The 27,491-nt window shown below is 38.0% G+C and overlaps 2 protein-coding genes across 3 annotated transcripts in view; one reads left to right on the top strand and one right to left on the bottom strand.

Annotated features, from left to right (window-relative positions):
- Nucleotides 1-234: 234 nt before the first annotated feature.
- LOC145976691 (uncharacterized) overlaps nt 235-27,491 on the bottom strand; it is an 83,407-nt gene continuing 56,150 nt past the window's right edge. The window contains exons 2-5 of one of the 2 annotated variants that reach the window (XM_083108001.1): nt 2,606-2,951; nt 2,009-2,277; nt 1,799-1,924; nt 235-1,695 (exon numbers count right to left, since the gene is read on the bottom strand). In XM_083108001.1, coding sequence (XP_082964127.1) covers nt 1,072-1,695; nt 1,799-1,924; nt 2,009-2,275 — 1,017 coding nt within the window. In that variant the 5' untranslated portion in view covers nt 2,276-2,277; nt 2,606-2,951 and the 3' untranslated portion in view covers nt 235-1,071. The remainder of the gene's footprint in view (nt 1,696-1,798; nt 1,925-2,008; nt 2,278-2,605; nt 2,952-27,491) is intronic. The other variant, XM_083108002.1, reaches the window with a different exon arrangement.
- LOC145976689 (uncharacterized) lies at nt 24,226-26,546 on the top strand. Its single transcript, XM_083107999.1, has 2 exons — nt 24,226-26,059; nt 26,433-26,546. Exon 1 carries the CDS (start codon nt 24,312-24,314, stop codon nt 26,055-26,057), a length of 1,746 nt encoding a protein of 581 aa, XP_082964125.1. The 5' UTR covers nt 24,226-24,311; the 3' UTR covers nt 26,058-26,059; nt 26,433-26,546.

Raw genomic sequence — 27,491 nt, forward strand, 5'->3', positions numbered from 1 at the left:
GTATTTATAAAATAAATACTATTCTTCTTTAATATATATATCACACATAATTATTATATTCTTCATAAATACTATTTAATAATTTTAGATATGAATATATGTAATTACTTTTGTAAACAAATTTTAATTTATGTACATTTTGGTAAATACAGATCTACAATACACATAAGTAAAGTTTATTTTTCATACTTTATTCCATTCCCCAATATTCAAAGCAATTATTTTTTAAGACAATTATTTAGAATAAAACGTATATTCATTTATTATTCAAACACAGGAGTATTACACAAAATAATATATTCTATTAAGTTAAATGTATTAAAAACAAAAAAATAAAATATAAGGGGAAAAAGTTTTGATATATATAAATAAAGATTGAAAATAATATTAATACTTAATTTTATATATTAGAAAGTTTTCTAGAACAATGTTTTATAAAATATAAAATCACAATGTATGTAATATACTTATATAAACATAAAACTGAAAAGAATATTAATATTGTTCCATATTAGGAAAATTTTTAATATTAATACTTAATTTTATATATTAGGAAGTTTTCTAGAACAATATCCCAGACAGGACACAAGTCCAAAAGACATCTAAAAGACGTTTTAAAGTCCTCCAGATGTCTTTAAGACATCTTTTGGCCTTTTTGTGCTGTCTGGAATTTTATAAAATATAAAATCACAATGTATGTAACATACTTATACATATAAACATAAAACTGAAAATAATATTATTATTGTTATATATTAGGAAAATTTTTAATATTAATACTTAATTTTATATATTAGGAAGTTTTCTAGAACAATATATATAAAATCACAATGTATGTAACATACTTATATAAACATAAAACTGAAAAACATATCAATAATGTTATATATTAGGAAAACTTTTCTATAAGAGCACTATATTATATTTTATAAAAGATGAGATCAATGCAACATACTTATAATGTTAAGACTAATATTACATTTGTCGTAATAATTGCGTCAATCAAATGAAGAATTTCTACAATTTTTACATACATTCAATAAACTCATTGTATGACAAATGTAATTAGTCTTAATAATTAGTCTCTGTGTATATATTTCTCTTAGCTCGTTCTAAGTCTGTTACACTAGCATTTATAACAGTTTGTACTAAGGTATTCATAATATCCAATTGTATGTCTCGAGATTGTATTTTTTTCAGAAGAGAATCTAAAAAATTCATGCATGTATCTATAGAGTCTGTAGTAGAGTTTGTCGTAACATTAACTGATGATGGTATTGATGATGGCGTCTTTAAAGATTGTGCAATCGTTTCAATTGCTTCTACATAAACATCATCATTATTACGTTTACGCTTTTTAGGATTACGAAAAATGGATGGAGATGATTGTGACATATCACATACATTTGATGATGACTGTACAGTACTTAGTGTTGAACATGATTTTGGTGAACTTGATATATTTATATTAGATAAATTTGTAAATGGTAAGGATCTTGACTGCAAATTTGTTTCTTCTGGAATCGATTGTGTTGCAGTAATTATGTTGTTAGATGACGAAGACTTGCATAAGTATGATTCTTTATTATTGTTATTATTTAAATCTTCATTATGTAGTGTATTATCACTTTCAAGCAATATTTCATTTATATTTAATATTGACTCTTGTGATTGTTCTTGTGAGTAGTAATCGTGCTACAAAATAATAAAAAAAATTAAAACATGCCTAATCTTTGTATTATGTAAATATTTAAATTCTGTAAATTATGCAAATATATTTCAATATATAAATACTTACTTGCAATAAATGAACAGGCGTATTTGTTTCAATATTTGGCAGATGTGATGTTTTGTTTTTTCTTGGAATTATATATTCCTCTACAAATTTTAGAGTATCATAATACCACAAATTGGGCTTGTATACCTATAAATTTTATAATTTATATAATATTAATCTTTATGCTGAATATTATAAATTATTTAGCCACTTAGATATTTTAATACTCACATTTTCACTACCTACACCACTTTTAATCGATGCTCTCACTTTTGCATTTTCAGAGTTAAATTGATTTCTTAAATTATTGAATTTGGTACTGCATTCTTTTTCTGTAGTGTTAGGTCTAATAGTGTTAACTATTCCACAAATACGTTTTAATGATTCATAACGTAAATGTTTGTTATGATAATTTGGGTTTTTTGTTTGATATAGACACGGCTCATTTTTGTATGCATCGATTAAAATTTGAACAGCTTCTTTGGTCCATGTCGTCATCTCTGTTAAAATTTTATTAATTAAAATTCAATAGAATTTACTTATTTGTATTATATCGCGTTAGTGTACATGAACAAGAATTACATGAGGTTATCTACAAAAGAATAATACTAATTTTTGATCGATAATTATTCAATACTGATGTTATTATATCAACGTTATAATATTAATAAGTAAAATACATGAAATTAATCAAAACATTGATAAAAGTATTTACATAATTTTATGAAATAAATTAATGGCTATACACTGTAATGCAATGTAGTGCAAGTAATCGGATTTACTGTAATTAATAACTATATAGAGCTTATTTTATATTTTTCTACTTACTGTATTTTTCTTGTTCTCTTTTTTATTGTTTTTTATATCTTTGTTGGCCTGTATAAATTTCGGCTAACTTCGGTTGGATTCCGTAAAATCATGTACGGCATATGTATCCATAATACACGTTACGTATATTGGCTGTGTTCCGAAATTCACTACCAATACTGAAAATCTATAATACATGTCACGTATATTATAGATTTTTAGTACTGGCTGAATTTCGGAACGCAGCCATTATAGATTGTATTGTGTGCTGCAGGCTTAAGATAAATCTGCACGTGTGAAGCCAAAACTAGTAGCATTCTTATGATTGGAGCAAGCAGAGCATCCCGCTAAACAGCACGTATCGAATCTATTAACGAAACCAGTAGGAAAAATCGTATCGTGTGCCGTAGGCTTAATCCGAAAACGGAAATCAGGTTTCCCATTGGATAATTCCTCCTCCATTTCTCTCTCCTCTCTCTCTCTCCATCTCATCCATTTCTCTCTCCTCTCCTCTCTCTCTCCATCCAATAATCATCATCATCCGTATCGTCATCTGACATCACGCGCGGGGAAGGAGGAATTGCGACGCTCGGTCAGTGACGTCACGCGCGGGGAAGGGGGATCTTAACAATTTTTCACAAAATAATCACAAAACACTACTTACGTTCCATGTAAAAGTCATGTTTAGTACAACGATACATAATATGTCCAATAATTTTGTCTTCCAGTCTTTATAAATTGATACTAGATGATCCATTACTTTTTTTTTAACTTTTACACACTGTTAAACTCTTCTCGACTCGCGCACTTCTAAACTCTTTGTGACGAGGCAACGAGGTCTCGGCATGAGATTTTATCGTAGAGATGTGGCATTATCACCATGTCAAAAACGCATTGTAAGACGAAAGTACGGTCCCATGCAACTCAGCATGGTATAATATATTATTAATATCATCATGTCACGAGTTTGTGAGGAGACAATCGTCTCGGTACGAAACTTTAGAATAGGCACGTATCATTATCGCTTTACTAAAAACGCGTCGTGAGACAAAAGTATGCATGTTCCCATGCAACTTAGCATGATATAATATTAATGTGTCGACCCTGATCGACCCTGATCGAATGCCTGTCGAACGGCTATCGAACGGTCATCGAACGACTGTCGAACGCCCGTCGAACGGAAACGAACGGTCATCGAACGACTGTCGAATGCCCGTCAAACGGTCATCGAACGGTAATTGAACGACCATCGAACGGCTATCAAACGCTCGTCGAACGGAATTGAACGGTCATTGAACGACTGTCGAACGCCCGTCGAACGGAAACGAACGGTCATCGAACGACTGTCGAACGCCCGTCAAACGGTCATCGAACGACTATCGAACGGAAACGAACGCTCGTCGAACGGAAATGAACGGTCATCGAACGACTGTCGAACGCCCGTCGAACGGAAACGAACAGTCATCGAACGACTGTCGAACGGCTATCGAACGGTAATTGAACGGTCATCGAACGGAAATGAACGGCTATCGAACGCAAAACTATATTTTCAGTTAAATTATTCTTCAATATGTCTGCATCCTTATTGTGCTGTATGGGTATCTTCGTTTGCTTACCAAGTGTTGAAAAAATAAATCTTTCATCAGCCGGCCATGTATAATTTTCCAATGTTTATTGGATGCCACCCAAGAAAGTGAACTGCGTGGCTGTCACCTACGAAGTGCATTGGAAGTCAGTTACATTAGTGAACGGCACGCAACAAAAGAGCAAACAATTTATCAATGTGCCGAAACGTGTGGCAGACGGCAGATTTTTCACAAAGATTAACTTGTCGCTACCAGTACAAGATTACTTGATATACATGCGTGTGTATCCAATTAATTTCAGCGATTTCTACAACGAGAGTTTAAGCAAGATCGATATATATTCAGAACCAAACAATATTACTTTGAGCAGGGTCGACATGAATAGCATGGACATTTCATGGATCTCAAACATTAATCTGACGATCTTTTCTACACTAGAGTACAGAGATATTGCGGCAGAAAAGTGGCACACAATGAATTATATTAAAATGAATTATAACAAAGAAGTAATATACCATGTGGAAGATTTACAATCGGGAACTTTATACAAGTTTCGCTTGATAATGAGATACTTCGAATATGAGGAAAATTATACATGGCCGGCTGATGAAAGATTTATTTTTTCAACACTTGGTAAGCAAACGAAGATACCCATACAGCACAATAAGGATGCAGACATATTGAAGAATAATTTAATTGAAAATATAGTTTTGCGTTCGATAGCCGTTCATTTCCGTTCGATGACCGTTCAATTACCGTTCGATAGCCGTTCGACAGTCGTTCGATGACCGTTCGTTTCCGTTCGACGGGCGTTCGACAGTCGTTCGATGACCGTTCATTTCCGTTCGACGAGCGTTCGTTTCCGTTCGATAGTCGTTCGATGACCGTTCAATTCCGTTCGACGAGCGTTCGTTTCCGTTCGATGGTCGTTCAATTACCGTTCGATGACCGTTGGACGGGCGTTCGACAGTCGTTCGATGACCGTTCATTTCCGTTCGACGAGCGTTCGTTTCCGTTCGACGGGCGTTCGACAGTCGTTCGATGACCGTTCATTTCCGTTCGACGAGCGTTCGTTTCCGTGCGACGGGCGTTCAATTACCGTTCGATGACCGTTCGTTTCCGTTCGACGGGCGTTCGACAGTCGTTCGATGACCGTTCATTTCCGTTTGACGAACGTTCGTTTCCGTTCGATAGTCGTTCGATGACCGTTCAATTCCGTTCGACTAGCGGTCGTTTCCGTTCGATGGTCGTTCAATTACCGTTCGATGACCGTTTGATGGGCGTTCAACAGTCGTTCGATGACCGTTCGTTTCCGTTCGACGGGCGTTCGACAGTCGTTCGATGACCGTTCGATAGCCGTTCGACAGGCATTCGATCAGGGTAGATCAGGGTCGACACATTAATATTATATCATGCTAAGTTGTATGAGAACATGCATACTTTTGTCTCACGACGCGTTTATAGTAAAGCGATAATGATACGTGCCTATTCTAAAGTTTCGTACCGAGACGATTGTCTCCTCACAAACTCGTGACATGATGATATTAATAATATATTATACCATGCTGAGTTGCATGGGACCGTACTTTCGTCTTACAATGCGTTTTTGACATGGTGATAATGCCACATCTCTACGATAAAATCTCGTGCCGAGACCTCGTTGCCTCGTCACAAAGAGTTTAGAAGTGCGCGAGTCGAGAAGAGTTTAACAGTGTGTAAAAGTTAAAAAAAAAGTAATGGATCATCTAGTATCAATTTATAAAGACTGGAAGACAAAATTATTGGACATATTATGTATCGTTGTACTAAACATGACTTTTACATGGAACGTAAGTAGTGTTTTGTGATTATTTTGTGAAAAATTGTTAAGATCCCCCTTCCCCGCGTGTGACGTCACTGACCGAGCGTCGCAATTCCTCCTTCCCCGCGCGTGACGTCAGATGACGATACGGATGATGATGATTATTAGATGGAGAGAGAAATGGAGAGAGAGAGAGAGAGGAGAGAGAAATGGATGAGATGGAGAGAGAGAGAGAGGAGAGAGAAATGGAGGAGGAATTATCCGATGGGAAACCTGATTTCCGTTTTCGGATTAGTCAAGATGAAGAATTACTTCGAATAGAGCGGGAACAACTTTCAAAGAAGAATCTGGAAACTTCAATCATTCAGTTTATAAGACATCAAGAGCTCGGCTTGGAAAAACCTCGCACAAATTCGTTGAGGACATTTCTCCTAGCTCGAGAAATATGTGCGCGAGATTTTGCAAAATATCATGGATGTAAATGTTTCAATGTAGAACCTAATCATTCTAAAGTAAAATGTATTGGAAATAAACTGCGTGAAAATCTCGAATTAATAGAAGATTTTGAAAAACTGGAAGAAGATGAGCATGAGAATATACTACGGCGGAAATTGGAAACGTTGAAGGTAAAATATTTTTGTCAATGTGTAATAAATTTAAAACACTTAAAATTAATATGTTTGTTTTTAGAGTTTACGCGATGATATGAATGGCCGACGAGAGGATAAACAGATATGTGAATCCAAACCTGTATCAAAATATAGATTGCGCGTATTGTATAACGATGAATGGAAAATGCCATGGAAATTATTGTAAGTAACTTTCAATTTACTTTTAATACATCAAAAGTTCTAAAATAAATTATTAAAAAACTATCAAATGTATGTCTTTTTCTGTTCCAGAAGCGGCCCCCCTCAGCCCGGCACATCAACCTCTTAGCCTTCCAAGAGCGGCCTCCCCCTTAGCCCGGCGCATCACCCCCCTCACCCTTATTTTTATATTTTATATTTTATATTATATTAGATTATTATATTACTATTATTACTATTATTATATTTTATATTAGATTATTATTATTACTATTATATTACTATTATTCTTACTTTTAAGTACACACACACACACACATAAATGTATTTACACACACATTTAAATAAATTTTATATTTGTAATTTTAAAAAAGAATGTGATTATTTACGCGCCTCTCCTTGCGTTCCCATCCCTTGCGTCTCTCTCTTGCGTTAGTTCTAAGTCTCGCGTTAATCATAAGTTTCTCTCTCTCGCACGCGTTGTTCTCGCGCTATTATCGTTCTCTCTTTCGTACGCGCTATCGTTCTCTCTCTCACTCGCGTTGTTCTTGCAATATCGTTCTCTCTCGCACGCGTTGTTCTCGCGCTATTATCGTTCTAAGTCTCGTGATATTATAGTTCTCTTTCGTATGCGTTCTCTTCGCGCTATCGTTCTCTCTCGTACGCGTTGTTCTTGCAATATCGTTCTCTCGCACGCGTTGTCTTGTGCTATTATCGTTCTCTCTTTCGTACGCGCTTAGAATAAGTAATCTCTCTCGCGCTATGACACAAAAATGTATAACAGATTTTTAATAAATTTTATACTTATTATTGAAAAAAAAAAATGTATTTATTTACGCGCCTCTCCTTGCGCTCCCATCCCTTGCGTCTCTCTCTCTTGCGCTAGTTGTAAGTATAGCGATATCTTCGTTGCGTTCTCTCTCGCGCGTTAGTTGTAAGTCTCGCGATATCTTCGTTCTCTCTCGCATGCGTTGTTCTCGCGCTATTATCGTTCTAAGTCTCGCGATATTATAGTTCTCTTTCGTATGCGTTCTCTTCGCGCTATCGTTCTCTCTCGCACACGTTGCTCTTGCAATATCGTTCTCTTTCGTACACGTTGTCTCGCGATATTATCGTTCTCTCTTTTTCATATGCTCGTCGCTATCACTCACTCACTTACCTTTGCGTCGTTCTTCTCCCACCTATGCAGCATCTTACAATGCGTCGTCCTTGTCCCACGTTGACGCCATCCTTGTCATACGTTGATGTCATCCTTGTCACACGTTGATGTCATCCTTGTCACACGTTGATGCCATCCTTGTCGCACATGTAGCGCTATCCTTTTCTCACAACTAGAGCTATCCTTCTCACACCACCGTCTTCTTTCCGCGGATCCCCCCTACCCGCGTGGACCTCCTCGTCCATCGCTCGCGCCGCGGATCCCCCCTACCCGCGCGGACCCCCTCGTCCATCGCTCGCGCCGCGGATCCCCCTTCCCCGCGCGGACCCCCTCGTCCATCGCTCGCGCCGCGGAACCCCCCTTCCCCGCGCGGACCTCCTCGTCCATCGCTCGCGCCGCGGATCCTCCCTTCCCCGCGCGGACCTCCTCGTCCATCGTTCGCGCCGCGGATCCCCCCTACCCGCGCGGACCCCCTCGTCCATCGCTCGCGCCGCGGATCCCCCTTCCCCGCACGTGACGTCATCATCCCCCGCACGTGACGTCACCCCCGCACGTGACGTCACTCCCCCCGCGTGACGTCACCCCCCGCCGGTTCCCCCTCGCCCCTCACTCCCCCTCGGAGCCCCTGCGTTAGAACTGGCCTAGACTCACTACTGACTGACAATCGACTACAGTCGATTCATTTGTCGGCTGTTAGTCGACTTTAAGTTGACATTCAATCTGACTTTGAAATCGACTTTAGATTTTTTCTGCCGACTGACAATCAACCAACAGTCGACTTGGTGCTGTTTGGGTACAAACATATATTTGACATATAAACTGCCAAATCAAGCAACGCGATATAAAATATGGGAAAACCTTATTGAATGGATATAACCTAAATTAAAATCCTGAAAATAGCATATAAAGCACTTCAACGATATATTCTGGACCAGTTTAGGATGTATATTGTAGTCGTTTCAAGAGTTATAAAATTTCCTATGGATATCCTGCAAATATCTATAGGACTTTGAAATAGAATCTCCCCATACAGCACAGAAGCTTGCATCAACATTGCTGCAATGTTACAACATTGCTCACTGCAGTGTAATATTGCAGAAATAGTGCAGAGACATTATTTTGTAATATTACTTTGGCAATGTTGCAGCAACGTTTTAACATAGCAAAAATGTATAACATATGTTTCTTTACTTGCCGCTACGCGGCGACACCACATTTAACTAATTCGTATTTGAAGTCATCTAAAGTGGATATAAGGTCTACAAAGGACTAATGTAGTAATTATATTTCTTGTCTTGTGTCAGTTTAATTTCTGATAAACTGACTTGGTTTATTTAATATTCTGAATCCTAATGAGGGATCTAGATTATTAAACAAATAATTTGTTTAATAATCTGGATCCTTCATTGGGTTTCAGAATATTAAACAGATTTTTCTGAATTGAATGGGTAAATAGGAAATAGTTCATTTATTGCACGAATTAAAATATTCTGGTGTCGAATGTATGTTAAATAATTGTATGTATATTATTGAGATAAATATTTAAGAAACATCTAATAAAAAACACTAATAGATGTTTTTTTTAAGGCATTTTTTCCTATCTTTCTTAAACATTTTTTTATATTTTCAAAGTTTATTTATTAAATTTAAAACGGTGTCTGCATTTGTAGCAAAACGCGTTTTAATATTACAAATACGTTGCACCGTAATATTGCTACAATCTTACATTGCAATATTCCTAAAAGCGGATATTTTAACGTTACTGCAATCCCACAACATGCAGCAACATTTTGCAGTGAATTTGCAACATTGCAATATTGCGATGAAAGATTGCTGCAATGTGTATGCAATCTTTGTGTGCTGTATGGGTCCTGAGGATATATCTAGGCTTTATATGAGGCACTCATTTACTATTCCTCAGGATATCCTTAGAATATACGAGGATTATAAACAGATATCCTCAGGATATCTCCTATATCCGTGCAGGACGTCTTTAGGAGATCCAAAAGACGTCTGTGTGCTGTCTGGGACCTTATAGTCAGTATATGTTTGAACAATGAATATACAAAAAATATTATTATAATGAAATAGATTATTTAAGGAAATATAATGACGACATTAAACGAAATAAAATAATGCTTTATTTTGTTAAATTTTTGGTGAAAAAATTCTGTACGCAACTTTAATGCACATGAAGACGTATATTTTTAGCTAAGGTAATACAAGAAAAAGAGAGACGGCAATATCATATTGTAGCTGTCCGCGGTTTGTTAGTTGGAAAGCGCAGAAAGAGAGAGGTGTACTGAGAAAGAATTCTCGCGTTTTCTTTTGCACGTAACAAAATATATTTTTTGATTACTGAAAATACATGTGCTCTCCTCCGGAGACTAGAATTGAATTCCCTAATGGAAAAATCAGTCTTTGGTAATAATGCCTCTAGAGAGGCTTCAGTCTTGGTGGCTCGTGATGTCCACGTCCAGCGTCTGGATTGGTGGAGGGCGCGCCTGCGCACTCACGGGTCCTCTAGCGCCATCACTGAGACGCCAAAGTGCTCCCTCCTAGTTTTCCAGGAATGTCATTCGCTTGTTTTGCAGCTTGGGCGTTTGATATGAACTCAACGCCAATGTGGATGGTATCCCGCCTTATGCTGCGTCGTCCTCTCCTTCTCCAGGTGGTAGATATGCTGGCTTTAGCCTTTCTGTGGATATGTTGCACGACCTGCCATTGACTAGGAGTGTATACAGTCTGTCGCTGACTCGCGCCAAGATCTCGTAAGGCTTCAAATAAGGAGGTTGCAGCGGCCGTCGCACGGCATCGTCCCTTAAGAAGGCGTGGGTAACATGCTGTAACTCTCTGTGAACAAATGAAGTTCTTTTACCGTGATGGGTTGTTGGTTTTGCTCAGACTTTCCTCATCCGGTCTCGTAGATCCTGTAGGAAGACTTCTGGCATGGGTGAATGGTCGGCATTCTCGAAGAATTTGCCTGGGACTCTAAGGCTGGTTCCGTACAGAAGCTCTGCCGTGGAACACTTGATGTCTTCTTTATACGTAGTCCGCAATCCGAGTAGCACTGTTGGCAACCATTTAATCCAGTTGCTGTCTTGCTGGAGTTGACACATTAGCGCTGCTTTTAAAGTTCTGTGCCATCGCTCGATCATACCGTTAGATGACGGATGATATGGTGATGTTCTCGTACGACTGCAACCTAGTAAACTGATCAACCTTTTGAAAAGTTCTGTTTCGAATTGCGTCCCTTGGTCGGTTGTTATTGTCTTCGGTGCGCCAAACCTTGCAACCCACGTCGAGTAGAATGCTGTAGCAACTGCCTGTGCCGTCATTTCCGTGAGGGGTGTTGCCTCTGGCCATCTTGTGTAACGGTCTATCATGATCAGACAGTATCTGTAGCCTCCAGAAATAGGTAACGGGCCGATGATATCCAAATGCACTTGCTGGAATCTCTCGTCAGGAACAGCAATCTTCTCAGGTATTAACCTTGTGTGTCTGCTTATTTTAGCCCGCTGGCACGGTAGGCAAGTCCTTGCCCAGTAGGCTATATCCTTGTTCATGCTCGGCCAAATAAACTTCTACCGTATTTGCTGGCGAGTTGCTCTTCCGCTGGGATGTGCTAATCCATGGACGACATCGAAAATCTTCCTTCGTAGATTTTTTTGTATGTAGGGCTTGATAGCCTCTTCGGTGACTTCACAATACAGTGGACGTGATGAGCCAGTGAGAGTGAACAGTCTAAGTTTGATGGATGTCTTCCCGGTAAGTATGTCTTGTAATTCTTCATCCTTTTGTTGTTCTTCAGCTAACTCTTCTGTGCTGACGATGACTGGACACTCGATTGATGCAATGCGTGATAGGGCATCTGCAACTATGTTCTTCTGACCGCTTAAGTGAATGACTTCTGTAGAAAACTGACTGATGAAGTCCAATTGTCGGGCTTGCCTTGGTGTTGCTTTTTTCGATTTTTGCTGAAAAGCAAACGTAAGCGGCTTATGATCCGTTCTGATGATTAACTGTCTTCCTTCTACGCAGTCTCTGTTATATTTGATTGCCTCGTATATCGCCAGGAGTTCTCGGTCATATGTACTATAATTTCGTTGAGCCACTGAGTTTTTTTGAAAAGAATGTTTGCATCTCTCCGTCTACCTTTTGCTCCAGAACTGCTCCGACAGCAACTCTGATGCGTCTGTTGTAAGGATCAGAGGTGCTGCTTCCCGAGGGTGAGCTAGTAAGGTAGCATTTGCCAGGCTATTCAGGCATTTAGTAAAAGCTTCATCAGCCTCAGTTGTCCATTCAATCAGCCTTTTATCGTTCTTCTTGCTATCCTTCAGGTACTCGTTCAGCACAGCTTGGTTATGTGCGGCGTCCTTAATGCACCTTCTGTAGTAATTAATCATCCCTAGAAACCTGCGTAACTCAATAATTGTCTTTGGCTTAGGGAATTCTAGAATGGCTTTTACCTTATCCGGCAAGGGCTGTATGCCTTGTCCTGAGACAAGATATCCAAGGAACTCAATTTGCTCCGCTCCGAAATTGCACTTTGATGCGTTGATGGTGACGCCTGCTGCTAATAACCTCTGGAAGACTGTGCGAAGATGTTCCAAATGCTGTTCTGGTGTTTCTGATAAATAGAGAGGCTTCAGTCTTGGTGGCTCGTGATGTCCACGTTCAGCGTCTGGATTGGTGGAGGGCGCGCCTGCGTACTCACGGGTCCTCTAGCGCCATCACTGATACGCCAAAATATAGATACTGTTTCCCTCGGCTCGAGATCACCGGGCAATAACAAAGGCAGCGCTCGTCCCAGTTAGTTCTATAGTTCAATGGAAGAATAATTGAATACAATTGGTTAGTTTTTTACGACTCCGTCACTTAAAACAAGATTGTGGACCAAGGGTGAAACGCCTCATTCTCCGTTGCAATTGAGCATTTCATTCCCCTCATGCTTTGTGTTTTAAGCTTAATATTACATTTGTCGCACGACAAATTTTTTAAGCACATTGATTGGCTGCGGGATAATAATTTATTGAATCTTTAGAAATTTTCTATCCCGCAGCTAATCAATGTAGTTAAAAAATTTGTCATACGATAAATTTTTTAAGCATATTGATTGGCTGTGGGATAATAATTTTTTGAATCCTTAAAAACTTTCTATTCTACAGCCAATCAATATGTTTAAAAAATTTGCCGTATGATAAATGTAATGGCCGCATTCAACGGACTCAACCGCTACGTAGCAATCGAACGTGATTGGTTTCTACTTTCAGTTCCGACCAATCAGCGTCAAATTACATTGGAAAATCTAGTAATGTTGTCCAACTGTTGAGTCCGCTGAATGCGGCTAATTTTTAAAAATTAAAATATGAAATCGATTGTATTTCATTTGTGGATTATTGTAGTACAATTATTTTCGTTTGTTAGTTTATAATTAATTTTTAATTAATTACTTAATTACAGACCATGAAACTAGCCGACATGTATTGTAAAATAATTGTTTTTTTTTTAATCGATTGTATTTTGTTTGTAAAGTTCATAGACTTATATAATAGACCGCGCCATCTTATGGGCGCACGCACGCCGACATAGAAGGACAGAGATAGTGATGGAGTCGTCCGCTCTTTCTCATATTTGAGAGAGAGTGGGAGAAGACGGAGAAGACGGTGAAGGCGGAGAAGGCACTATATCTTATTCTATCTTATTCTCTCCTTTATCCCCACCTTATCACATTTAGACAGAGAGAGCACAACTCCAGCTATTGCTCTCTCACTTTTGTGCCAGCGTGGGTTGCTCTCACGGTTGGCTTGGTCTATTATATAAGTCTATGGTAAAGTTTTGTAGTAACGTTAAAAAGTTTGGTAGTCTGCATCTAACCGACAATCAACGATATAAAAACTGCTGCCCTCTGGTTGTTGAGGGAAGGATTCGATAGTCTACATTGCCAATTAAGCACTAGAATCTCATGATTGATCAATCATTTTGGTTACAGCAGTTCTAATTGATAAACAATAAATTATCGAAAGTAATAAAACTGAATTATTAAAATTATTCATTATTGTTTATTCCAATATATTATCCATTATCCATGTACATACGATGCACAAGCTTTATATGTACAAAATACTTTTTTAGTCATTGAATACATCTACAAAATGCTGAAAATTTTAATCAGTCAATATAATGATATATTGACAGTTAATATATTGATTATATAATATATTGATTATATATATTGATTATATTAAAGTTAAATATTGATTATACAAAAGAACAACTGCAATTTTTGATTAAAACAATTTTTAAATTTAAAATAAAAATAAAATCGGCTCGAATATAAATTAAGATTAATTAAAAAGTGGCAAGTAAGAGCCAGCAAAGCGCGATAATTAGAACGCAAGGAAGAATAAAGAAACAACTTCTTTCTTTTAATTATTAGTATATTTCAAAATTTATTTTTTTTATTCCTCCTTGCACTCAATAATATTTTGTTATTAGTATAAACAACTGAAACACTGAATTATTAAAGGAATAATAAAATGGAAGAAGTTAGAGATATATTAATATTAATATAGTAATTTTTTAATACTTACATATAATTATATATTTTATATAAATATTGCAAAAAAACTTGTGAATATTTTAAAATGCACGTCCACTAATCAATTATACTGCTACAACAATTAATCAATTAATCGATGCTTAGTATAACCAGTACGATTGACCAATCACGAAATTCTAGTGCTTAATAGGCCAATTGGCAACGTGGATTATCGAATTCTTCCCTCAACAACCAAAGGGCAGCAGTTTATCATTGATTAATTGTCGGTTAGATACACATTTTAATAAACATATTTATTAATTATAAACAATTTAAAGAAAGTACAAAACTTTTTAGCTTTGCTTCAAAACAAAATACAATTGATTGAAAAAAGAAAAATTTATTTTATAATACATGTCGGCTAGTTTCATGATTTATAATTAAATAATTAATTAAAAATTAATTATAAACTAACAAACGAAAATAATTGCACTACAATAATCTACAAATGAAATACAATCGATTTCATATCTTATTTGTTGAAAATAGTGTTAGTCGTCGGCTAACATCATACTAGCAATACGCTCGGTTCATGTATTTCTTACAGAGAGAAGCCTGAGAGGGGCCACGCTGCCATTTTTCAGGAAACGCTTTCCCTACGTCGTGCACTAGCGGTGCGTACATCCATTTTACGCCGCCTGGAACTACATGGTCACATCCACTTTTAGGTGCCGATAAAACAGTCGATTGGTTCATGTCCGTGTTACATCCACAATTTATAGACCAGAAATACGTCTCATATAGACGTAATTAATAATATACTTCGTTAGCGCGATTTCTCTTTTCCATTCAAGCATATATTGTAAACATCAATATATGCTATTAATAAAATAAATTTATGTAATATACATTGTTTAGGATATTTTATTTTCGTGATAAAAAATAGAAAAGAGAGAGATAAAACTTATATAAAATTCAGTAAATTGAATTTTATTTGTTAAAAAACAGTCCTAGAAAAAAGATAATTATAGACCATTTCCAAGATGATGAGATATCACACGTTTTGAACACTACATTTGATACGCAAGATATATATATAACTCTTTAAAAAAATAAATATAATATTGTATAATATAATATAATATTGAATATATGGAAATTAAATTTTTTTATATTTCTTAATAGTTTATCTTATGGAACATAATTTTAAAGTTAACGAGATTCTTGCAAAAAAATAAAAAATAATCATATTAACAACCCAACATTTGTCAATCGACTGTTTTATCGGCACCTAAAAGTGGATGTGGCCATGTAGTTCCAGGCGGTGTAAAATGGATGTACGCACCGCTAGTGCACGACGTAGGGAAAGCGTTCGGCTGATGGCAGAGAACGAAATGTTAGCGCTTACGTCTGTCGTAGTCATGGACATAAAGTAAGGCAGAGAAAAACGTACATGCAACTTACGTATACGTTTTTCTCTGTCTTACTTTACGTTCACGACTACGACAGATGTAAGCGCTTACGTCTATGACTACGACAGACGTAAGCGCTAACATCTCATTCTCTGCCATCAGCCTTCCCTGAAAAATGGCGGCGTGGCCCCTCTCAGGCTTCTCTCTGACACAGTATACTCGTATACAGTAGCGCAACTCTCTGTCGGCACCTTTGATGTTAGCGTGGGTAAAAATGAACTGCACATGCGCGGACTTGATAGGTAACCAATCACGGCAGTAACCTTCTGTCTCGCTTGCCCTCTCTTTCTCTCTCTTTCTAACCTATTATACACACACTATACAGGGCGAGACATCTGACATCGGAACATACACTATACTAGGTGACTGATCTGAAATTGTATATTTCAAATAAGTCACCCAGTATAGTGTATGTTCCGATGTCAGATGTCTCGCCCTGTATAGTGTGTGTATAATAGGTTAGAAAGAGAGACAAAGAGAGAGCAAGAGAGACAGAAGGTCACTGCCGTGATTGGTTACCTACCAAGTCCGCGCATGTGCAGTTCATTTTTACCCACGCTGAAATTGCCAGAGTTGCGCTACTGTATATACTGTGTCTCTGATTTCTTATGTCCATGGTATCTATAATGTTGGTAACATGGTGTAAGTAGACAAGGTGAACTATTGCGCATAATGGCGGAGGTCTGAGATCTTGACCAATCAGAACTTGAGCTTTTAGGCAGCGCGCTGTTTGAAAGTTTCAAAAATGAAATGAGATTGTATCTAACGCAATTTGGATAAAAATATGTTGTATTTAATATAAATATTACAGAAGCGAAGTATGACTATACAGATTGTTTATTGCACATATGTTTGAGTTTTCTTTTTTAGTACAGTTTTGTATTTTGCAATTTTTAACGCAGCACACTGGCATTTTCAGCATATTTTAATCACGATGAGAACAACATTCAACCGATAATTAATAACGATCAGTTCAACTCATGTTCAACTCATTCAATGTGACAGTGAAAGTATATAAGCAGCCATATTGAATTTCACATAAAAGCTCAAAGCGTAATTGGCTGACTGTCCCCCACTTATTTTAACCTACTGCGCATCTATCGGAATGGTTCACCTTGTCTACTTACACCATGGTTGGTAATACTGAAGACTTCCGCTTGGATTGCTGACCGTGACGGACGTGTTTACCCTGTGCTCTCTTATATTAGATCAATTAAAAAGTTTTTTGAGTTCTTTCATCGGCCTCCCTAGCTATTTCGGGAGTGCCTGTGTTTTTGGCGGCTTCCGAGCATCGAATTCTTTTGTTCTCCTTCGTTTCACTGTGACTCGGCATTCTTGTGGCCGCCGTTATAATCCGCTGCGCCACGTCGTTCCCGGCCATCTTTGTTCGGCCGGTCGTCCGCGTGGCAACGACACTCGACTATTTGGTCTGTATTTGACTTATCATGTCCATCCAGGACCCTATAAAAGATCCTATTAATTCTAATCTATTGTTAATTGACAATGACGTAACTAAATTACGATCAGAATCCGACATGACTAATCCTAGCGACGAAGATAGACTCGATTTTATTGCTCACTCCCTCCCTCCCTTCTCTCCTTCTTCAAACTCGGCTATGGAATTGAGGTAAATTCCAATTCTAACGATGCCACGTCTGTATTTCAGCCAGCGACCGCTAGGCCTGACCACTCTGCGACAGCACCTGTTCCTGCTTTTGTTGCGGATCCTGACCCACGTTTGAACTCCTCGAGATCAGATCAAAAATCAAATAAAAGGAAAAAAGAACATCATAATTCATCGTCATCTGTGAGTAAACGTCAAGTTCTGGGTGAGGGGGATGGTCAACCGCCTCTTCAAGGTAAGGCAATTCAAGCCGATATTCCTTTTTTTGGCTCCTCTGTATCCGCGATTGGTTCTCAAGATCTCTTCTCTACTTGCGATAATATGTATGATATCAATTCATTAGGCCCTTTTGACGTAATTGTGCAAAAAGATAAAGAGAATAACTACCCCACTCCTATAGATCCATTAGCGGTAGGTCGTCTTCTTTATGCATCCAACAAAAGTGACATCCTTGAAATTAAAAAAGTTGGATTCTCTAAGATTAATATCCGTTTTAAGTCACGAGAGGCGGCTAATAGTTTAACCTCTAATCACATATTAAAAGATAAAAAATATTTAGTGAACATTCCATTCTATCGCATAACTAGAAAGGGCATTATTCGCGGTGTTCCACTCGATATCTCTGATGATGAAATCTTGAGAGGCCTTGACTCTAAGATTAAGATCTTGTCGGTTCAGAGGCTTAGTAGGAGGAGAAGAGATCTTCCTTCCTCTTCTCCTTCAAATGTAAATATCAATGTAAATAACAATGTAAATACTGCTAATCATAATAACTTGACTCCCTCTCGAACTATCTTAGTTACGTTCGGAGGTCAGACTTTTCCAGATTATATTTATTTATTTATGTTAAGATATTCGGTTCTCCCTTTTATTTCGAGGACTTCATTGTGCTTCTCTTGTTATCGCTTTGGACACATTGGCGCACATTGCAAGGGCCATGCTCGCTGTATTAATTGTGAGGGTGATAGGCACGGAGATGGTGTATCTTGTCCTAAAAAGGATTGTGAGCCAACTTGTATCAACTGTGGTGGACCACATAAGGCCTCCAATTATTGCTGCCCGGAATACATCCTTCAGAAAAGAACGAGGGAGATCTCTGTACATGAGAACATTCCTCTTTCTGAGGCGGCGTCCCGTATCCGGAAACGTTCTAAGACCCCCCCCATGAACAATTCTCTTCATATAATGGTGAGTTCCCTAAACTCCCTTTCACTTCCTCGACTGCTCGCGGGCGTTTTGGCCCTTCTCCTCCTCCTCACCTTTTCTCTCAGGTTTTGTCTTCCTCCTCCCTCCTTTGAATTTAGTAACTCTCCGGCGGGTAATTCCGCGTCTCTTTCCCAGTCCTCTCAACCTTCCGACTTTTTAACCTCCTTGTCAGGAACCTTTTCAAAATGTAAACATAATTCTCCTTCTATACAACCTAAATCATGTGATTTTAACAACAACAATAGCTACAAGTCCTCCCACCTGGGTCCTCGCCCGAGGGGGTTTGGCCCCGGGACAGGTCCTTATTCCCAACCAGTTCCCCCCCCTCCTCCTCCTCATTTGTATCCGAATGGCAGGACTCCTTCGTCTTCCTCTGGTAATGAGGTAGCCTTGGGGGCGGAATCTGATCCCCCCTCCATTTCTATCATTCATACAACGCACCCTTGGCCTGGAACCCCCACAGTTGGAACAGCTTTTACAAATACTTTATGTTATCTTCGAAAAACTGGAACCCTTTCTCAGACTACTGGGCCTTTATGATCTAATTTATAAGTTTATAAATCAGCTTTCGACAACTTCTGATGTTGAGAATCTTTCTTACGTCCATGCTTAAGATGTCTGAGCCTGATTGTTCCGGCCGTTTGGCTCTCTCCCCCTTGGCTATCCTTCAATGGAACTGCCACTCCATATCAAACAAACTTGAAGTAGCCTCATCTCTTTTCGCCGGCTACGACGTTTTGGCTCTCTCTGAGACGTAGTTAACTGTGGATTCTCGTTTTCTTCTCCATGACTTTAAAATTTTTCGAAAAGATTCCCCTCTCGATTTAGAGGGGGTCTTATCTTAGGCTGCTTTCCTTTTAGGAGACACACATCGACACAAGTTAACACACTCGAACACAGTTTGTCACAGATAAATGGAACGCGTTATGTACAGTATATGCCGTATGTGCACGAACTAATACCTAACCTTAGATTTATCACATCAAACATGCATCAGATTTATCGTAAAAACGTGTTTTAAAATTTTATAAATGTATGTATTATAATATATTATACTGTAGATAAATATTTTTAGTTAAATGTATCATAAAGTTAAAATATATCATAAAAACAAAGTTTTATTGTCATGTTAATTGCTTTTCCAAATATAAAAAATAATTCTAAGGAAAATTTATAATAATTCAGTATTTATACGCAAACTAGAAAGAGTAAACAAATTGAGAATATACAGGGTGAGCCATTTTAATTAACGCACGCAATTATTTCGGAAATAAAGCATTTTAGAGAAAAATGTTTCAGACAAAAGTTTTATGGTTTCGAGGGGGCCATAAGATGGTATCATTGATTTGACCTTGAAGAGTTATTTGAAGGTCACATGAAGGTCATCTTCAATTTCTTAAATGGAACCTACTATTTGTCATTGCATATTCTTGTAGCTTATCTCGAGAGCTTTCCAAAACACTATAATTAAGTACTTTTTTGTTAAGTACTTTTTGAGTTATGAGGCTTGAAATAATTTCTTAATTTTACATAAACCGTAAAATATCTTGTAAAATATTCATTTTTCGATTATCTTACCTTAATACTTTTATGTACAAAATAATGAGAGGAATCAATTGGTGTAAAGAAAACACATAGTTGTTTTAAAGAAAAAATATGGAATTGTTAATTGCAAATTACATATTTTTTCTTCAAAACAACTATGTGTTTTTTTTACACCAGTTGATTCCTCTCATTATTTTGTACGTAAAAGTATTAAGGTAAGATAATCGAAAAATGAATATTTTACAAGATATTTTACGGTTTATGTAAAATTAAGAAATTATTTCAAGCCTCATAACTCAAAAAGTACTTAACGAAAAGGTACTTAATTATAGTGTTTTGGAAAGCTATCGAGATAAGCTACAAGAATATGCAATGACAAATAGTAGGTTCCATTTAAGAAATTGAAGGTGACCTTCATGTGACCTTCAAATAACTCTTCAAGGTCAAACCAATGATACCATCTTATGGCCCCCTCGAAACCATAAAACTTTTGTCTGAAACATTTTTCTCTAAAATGCTTTGTTTCCGAAATAATTGCGTGCGTTAATTAAAATGGCTCACCCTGTATATATTTTTATATGTATACACATATTTTTATGTGTATTACTGTATATTAATGTATTTTTATTAATTTTTATTATTTCTATAATTTCTATTATATTAACTTCTATTTATATTTCTCTCTATTTATATTAATATATTTTTATTATACGTGTTTACGCTTGTGTGCGCATGCTAACCTGACATCACTAGTCAAAAAACACACTGTAACTCTCCTCTCAAGCAGAGTCGAAGAGTGTCGATTGAGTATGAATAAAATTCTAAATGGAAAGCGAGGTGTGTCGATTTGTGTTAAAAGTGTCGCTTGTGTCTCCTAAAAGGAAAGCAGCCTTAGCTGTTCGTTCTTCTTTATCTTATAACTATATTGAAAATAGTATTTCAATTGAAAACAAGCTTGATATACTCAAGCTATTACTATTCACTTTAAAAATCTTGAATTGTCTATCATTTCTATCTACAGAAACCCAAATGATTCTCTTTCTTTGGACGATTATAATTCTTTCTTCACATTTTGCCAATCCTTCTCTAATGTCATCCTCGTTGGTAATTTTAATGCTCACCACAATGAATGGGGCAGTGAACGAACAGATAATGAGGGAGAGAATCTGCTCTCTGCTGCCACCGAGGCAACCTTTTCTTGCATTAAGCGTCGTCTACAATGAGATTTTAAGGAGACTTAAGGCGTAAGACTTAAGAAATTGACCAATCACAGTCAAGTATTAAGAGAATACTCGACTGTGATTGGTCAATTTCTTAAATCTTACGCCTTAAGTCTCCTTAAAATCTCATTGTAGACGACGCATTAATGACGGATCACCGACCTTTCTGACCCGTCCTGGCCAGAGGATCTCGGCGATTGATCTTACCTTTATCTCTCTATCCATTATCGGCCTCTGCGAGTGTATGACCTTAAACGATTCCTTCCTTAGTAATCATTTTCCTGTAGCAACTCTTTTCAAACGTACTCCTTTAAGAAAAAAGTTTTTTTCCCATAAATTCAAACATAACAAAATTCTCGATGAATTGTTTATTAAAAATCTTTTTTCCTCTCTTGACTCTCTTAAAGAAGCCTTATCTGATCAATCGCTCAGTCCTAACCATAAATACCTTACCCTTACAGAACACATTCTCCAACAATGGCCATCTAATTCTGAGGAAATCCGGTCGCCGGGGCGACGCCTTCGACGTGGTGGGGGTGGTTTTTCTCCACTTGCCCCATGGAATGACGTCTGCCAGGGGGCGGTGGATGTCGCAGGTTACTCTCCGTCCTCAAAAGTCAGCCCTCCCTCTCAAATTATCTTAATTTTAAAAGACAGGAAGCGATTTCCAGGAGGGTTTTGAGAGCGGAGAAGCGTAGAGGCTGGAGGGATTTCTGTTCCAACCTTAATCCCAATACTCCGGTCTCTCACCTTTTAAACGGTTCAGAACCCGTCACTTCGAGAATCCGATCGCTCCTCCCTCCTCTAACTTTCGTCCTTCGGATATCATTCAAAATTCCATTAACTCACTTTGTCCTCCATTCGTGTTTCACCGAGTTTTTTTCATCTATTGAAGATTTTCCTAAAAACTACTCATGCAAAATTTTCGATCATCCTTTTACTAAAGTGGAATTAACCTCAGTTATCCGCTTTCTTAAAACTCGTTCCGCTCCCGGCCTCGATCGCATCGATAACCGTATGCTTTCTCTCTTGCCAGAGGAATAGAGATCCTTCTCGATATCCTTAATCATATTTTTGACTCTGGGTCTTTCCCAGTTTCCTAGCGGCACTCTCTGGTTTTTTTTATTCCCAAATCAACCCCGGGCAAACTTCGGCCAATTTCTTTGACTTCTTGCCTCCTCAAAATTTTAGAGAGACTTGTTTTATATCGTTTGAGCTGATGGGTGGAATCGACTGGCGTCCTCCCCTCCTTCCAATTCGGCTTTCGAAAGAGAACCTCATGTCTGGACAATCTGGGTATTCTTACTTCCGAAATTCATCACGGTTTTATCACTAAACAATCGACAATTTGCTTTTTCCTTGATATTCAGGGAGCTTTTGATAACGTAATCCCTTCTTTACTGACCTCTTATCTTATTAACATGGGCCTTCCGCCTAAATTCTGCTGGTTCGTTTTTCAGTTGACAGGTCTCAGAGAGCTTCAATTCGTCGTTGATGGGGACCTAACAGAGACGCTCTTCTCCTGTAAGGACGTTCCCCAGGGTTCTATTTTGAGCCCGATCCTCTTTAATTTGTACTTGTCGCGATGCGGCTCTTCCCTGACCGGTGGTTGTCGCTTGGTCCAGTTTGCGGATGACATCGCTTTCTACATCCGGTCCTCTGACCTGGATCTCTCCCGGGTGGCTCTTGAGCGGGTGCCCTTTCAGCCTTTCTGCTCGACAGGGGCCTGGCGATCTTCCCTTCTAAATCCGCCCTTATGATATTTACTAAAAAACGGGCAAATCTTTTAAATTATTCCATTTTGCTGAACAATACTAATATTTACCCGGTATCTTCTTACAGGTTCTTGGGGGTTCTCTTGGAACCCCATTTAACAGGTAAATTACACGCCAAATTTCTCATTAATAAGTGTGGCAAACTCGTTAACGTCATTAAATTCCTCCGGGGAGTATGGTGGGGCTCCTGTCCTAAGACTATGCTTATCGTATACAAAGCCATGATTAGGGGATCCTTTGACTATGCCTCTTTCCTATTCCCGTTTTATAACGCGGGTCTAACGGAGAATTTAGAGCGTGTCTCTCGAAGGGCTCTAAGATATTGTATTGGTCTTAGACGTTCGACCCCATGTAATGTGGTATACGCTGAATCTGGTATTGGACCCGCTCGTTTTAGATCTGATTTGTTGGCCAATAAATTCATATTTAAATCATTTGCTATTAAACCTAGCATTCTCATTAACAAACTCCAAGACCTTCATTTTGCGCATATGGATACGGGCTTCCGCTCTAATTTGTATGAAAGATTTCCTTTGTATCGAGCTTATCGTTTTGTTAAGGGGTTATATCTGTTTGAAATTTTTTTTTTCCATTTTTTTTTTATTGGCTCAAATTACGCCAAAACATCCATAGATTTATAATCAATAACACCCAAGCATGAAAAAAACTTAGAAATGTTCTGAAAATCATTTTTTTTAGAGCAATTCTAAGATGTAAAAAAAAGCAAATTTCGAATATATCGTTGACTCTGCATTTTTGAATCTCGCGGTCATATATATGCCTATAACTTCGACCGCCGAGAATATAATTCAAAACTATGTTATGGATGTCGCTGCGTACTATACATACACTATTGTTGACTATATAGTACGTGTTTACTGTTGTAAGAGCACGTGTTTCGTCAATCAGCTGTACGCTGTAGTTTGAGTCGTAGTTAAGTGTTTACCGTTGTTATTTTGCCTCTATAATTCATTTAAACGTTCAGAATTATGAGTGATAAAGTGTATAATGGCCGTAAAGGCACTAAAGAAAATTATTCAACGAGAAAAAGAAGCAAAATCGGAAACAGGCGTCCGCCAAACCGTCATTCTTTCGAGCACGATTCGGAGTACGTTAGCGCGTCGGCAAAAAAACTCAAAATGAACGATGAAAAGTGTGATAGAGAAGTGGATGAATCGTTTGGCTACCGTTTCATCAATTTTCTGACTGTTTTTAGTGCTATTTCTCAAGTTGTGGTATGCAGAGAATGCAAAGGTGACGTGACATTTTCAGAGGGCAGCAGACGCGGGCTTGGCTCTAAAATCATTGTAAACTGCAGGAATTGCAGTGATTATTCTATAAACAGTTGCCCATTAATCAATGATCGTGCCTATGAAATCAACACACGTATGATTTTTGCGATGCGCTTACTTGGTATTGGAATCAATGGCATTAAAAAATTCTGTGCTTTCATGGACCTTCCAAAGCCAGTTTTTCAAGTAACGTACGATAAGATTATTTCTAACATTGCGATTGCTACCGAACGCGTGCGCACTTTATGTTTGAAAAGTGCAGCCGAAGAAGAAAAAGTATTAAGTATAGAGCACAATAATAGTGATGGGCTTACAGTATCTGGCGACGGTTCTTGGAGAAAGCGAGGTTTCTCTTCTCTTTTTGGGCTCGTTACGCTAATTGGTTGGTATACTGGTAAAGTGCTGGATGTTTATGTAAAATCTAAGTATTGTAAAGTATGTGAATATTGGAAGAAAAAAGAAGGAACTGCAGAATATGAAGAAAAATTTACTGACCATGAATTGCATTGCGAAGCAAATCATGAGGGTTCAGCGGGCAAGATGGAGGTCGACGCCGTCATTGAAATGTTCCAGCGCTCCGAATCACTTTATAATGTGAAATACGTCAATTACATTGGCGATGGGGACTCGAAAACCCATAAAGGAATTGTTGACGCCAATCCGTATGATAATGTTCCTGTTGCTAAAAAAGAGTGTATTGGCCATGTTCAAAAGAGAATGGGAACTCGCCTTCGTAATGTGAAAAAAAATACCAAAGGCCTCGGTGGCCGAGGTAAATTGACGGGTAAGCTCATTGATGAACTTACTATTTTTTACGGACTTGCTATTAGACGCAACACTGATTCAGTTGAAAAAATGAGAAATGATATATGGGCAACCCTCTACCATAAAATATCCACAGATGAAAAACCGCAACACGATAAGTGTCCAGTCGGAGTCGATTCTTGGTGCTCTTGGCAAAAGAGCAAAGCATTAGGTACTCTTTCTACTTATGAGCATAAGCCTCCGATGGATGAAGATGTTTTCAAAGCAATCAAACCGATTTACAAAGAACTAAGTTCTGACGAACTTCTTTCACGTTGCTTGGGTGGATACACTCAAAATCAAAACAAATCATTTAATGCAGTTGTATGGAGCATCGCACCGAAAACAGTGTCAAGCGGAAAGACTGTGCTTGATATAGCGACTGATATCGCTGCCATCACTTTCAACGAGGGGTTGTCAGGCTTATATTCTATCTACGATGCACTAGGAATAACGGTTGGACGTACATTATTCGACTATTGCATGGAATCGGACGCCAACCGCATCAAGGCCGCTGAGCACTCCATTTCTGAGATTGAGAAAACGGCTAGACGCAGCCTTACATCGGCGAGAAAAGAGCTGGAGGACAAAAATACGACTTTAGAAGGACAATTATACGGTGCTGGGATAGCAGAGTGAAGGTAAAAAAATTATTATGGACTATATTATTATGATTCCGAAAAGTTATAGAGTTTTTAAACTTTAAATGCGTTTTTCTCGAAACTATGTTTTTGAAATCGGCACGCAGCTGAACTCGAAGAGTTTTCATCCGATTGACTTGAAATTTTAACTGTAGCTTCTTCATTCGATTATCTAGTGAAGTACACACGATTTTAACAATCGGTAAATAAGAAAAAAAAATATAAACAATTTAAGTCGATTTTTTTTCGTCGAAAATGCAATTTTTGTTTAAACAATCGCCATTTTGCGAAAAAAAGTTCTATAACTAAAATCGTGTGTACTTCACTAGCAAAACTCATGTAGTTTAAGAAAAAATTTTTTTTATGCTTCCAGATGGTGATCCAAAGGACTTCTACTGCGTGCCGCGGAGACACTTTTGTAAATGTTGCTTTTAATTTATTGACCAACAGCCGCCATTTTGTAAATTTATGCAAATAAAAAATTTTTTTCATATTCCTGAAGAGTTGCTTAATCGATTCATATATTATTTGTTTATGTTTATTTAAAAACGAGCTCATAAAAAAAAAATTAAAAAAGGCCTTTTTTTGGGGCTCCAAACAGATATAACCCCTTAAGGAATACAAATCTAGGATTGCCTTCTTCTCTAGGATTCCGCTGTTTCTTTTCTCTTATGAGACTTCTGCCTTTCTCCCTAACGTAGACTTTACATTGCCTCATGTGGTGGAGCGGATTTCCTCTGCGGCATATCCTCAGCTTGCTTTTGGATCTTCTCTTTCGCATCATATCGAGGGAAGATGTCTCTTTTTCACGGATGCCTCCAAAACCAATTCTCACCCGCATACTGGCCCAACTTATTATTCTCCAGACATACCCATGCAGCGAAAATATAAGCTTGATAGCTGTTTTTCAATTTTTTCTGCTGAATGCATTGCCATCATATGCGCAGTGGATCGCATCCTTGAAAGGGGCATCAGGAAAACCTCGATATTCACAGATTCCCGCAGCGTGGTGGAGACCGTGTTCAGATATACGCTGGACGGGGACCCCTCATATTTGATATTGATTCTCAAAAATAAACTGAGGTCGGCTTCTCTTCAGGGTTTGGACATCAATCTTATCTGGATTCCGTCCCATGTGGGAATTCTCGGCAACGAGACGGCGGATTTCCTGGCGGGGGAGGCGATTCGACATGGGGAGGTGGTTGACTTTCTCCCTCCTCACACTGACTTTTACTCCGTGTTGAAGGAGAAATACTTTGAGGCGGTTGAGAAACATCTATTTGCATTGGCTAAAAACCATGGCAATATTTCAACCTTTATCCCGCCTTTGCGAGAAATCCCTGGTTTGCTAGATTTAAACTAAGCCGATCTGAAATCGTGACAATTTGCAGAATCAGATCTAACCATTACAATCTGAATTACAGCCTCCACA

Source organism: Camponotus vicinus, unplaced genomic scaffold (genome assembly GCF_025532165.1).
Source record: "Camponotus vicinus isolate PSW18456_S1 unplaced genomic scaffold, iyCamVici1.0 SCAF_9, whole genome shotgun sequence".
Classification (NCBI taxonomy): domain Eukaryota; kingdom Metazoa; phylum Arthropoda; class Insecta; order Hymenoptera; family Formicidae; genus Camponotus; species Camponotus vicinus.

Bases quoted from the DNA above. Each gene is read 5' to 3' on its own strand.
- LOC145976689 (XM_083107999.1), top strand. From the start codon at position 24,312: ATGAGTGATAAAGTGTATAATGGCCGTAAAGGCACTAAAGAAAATTAT.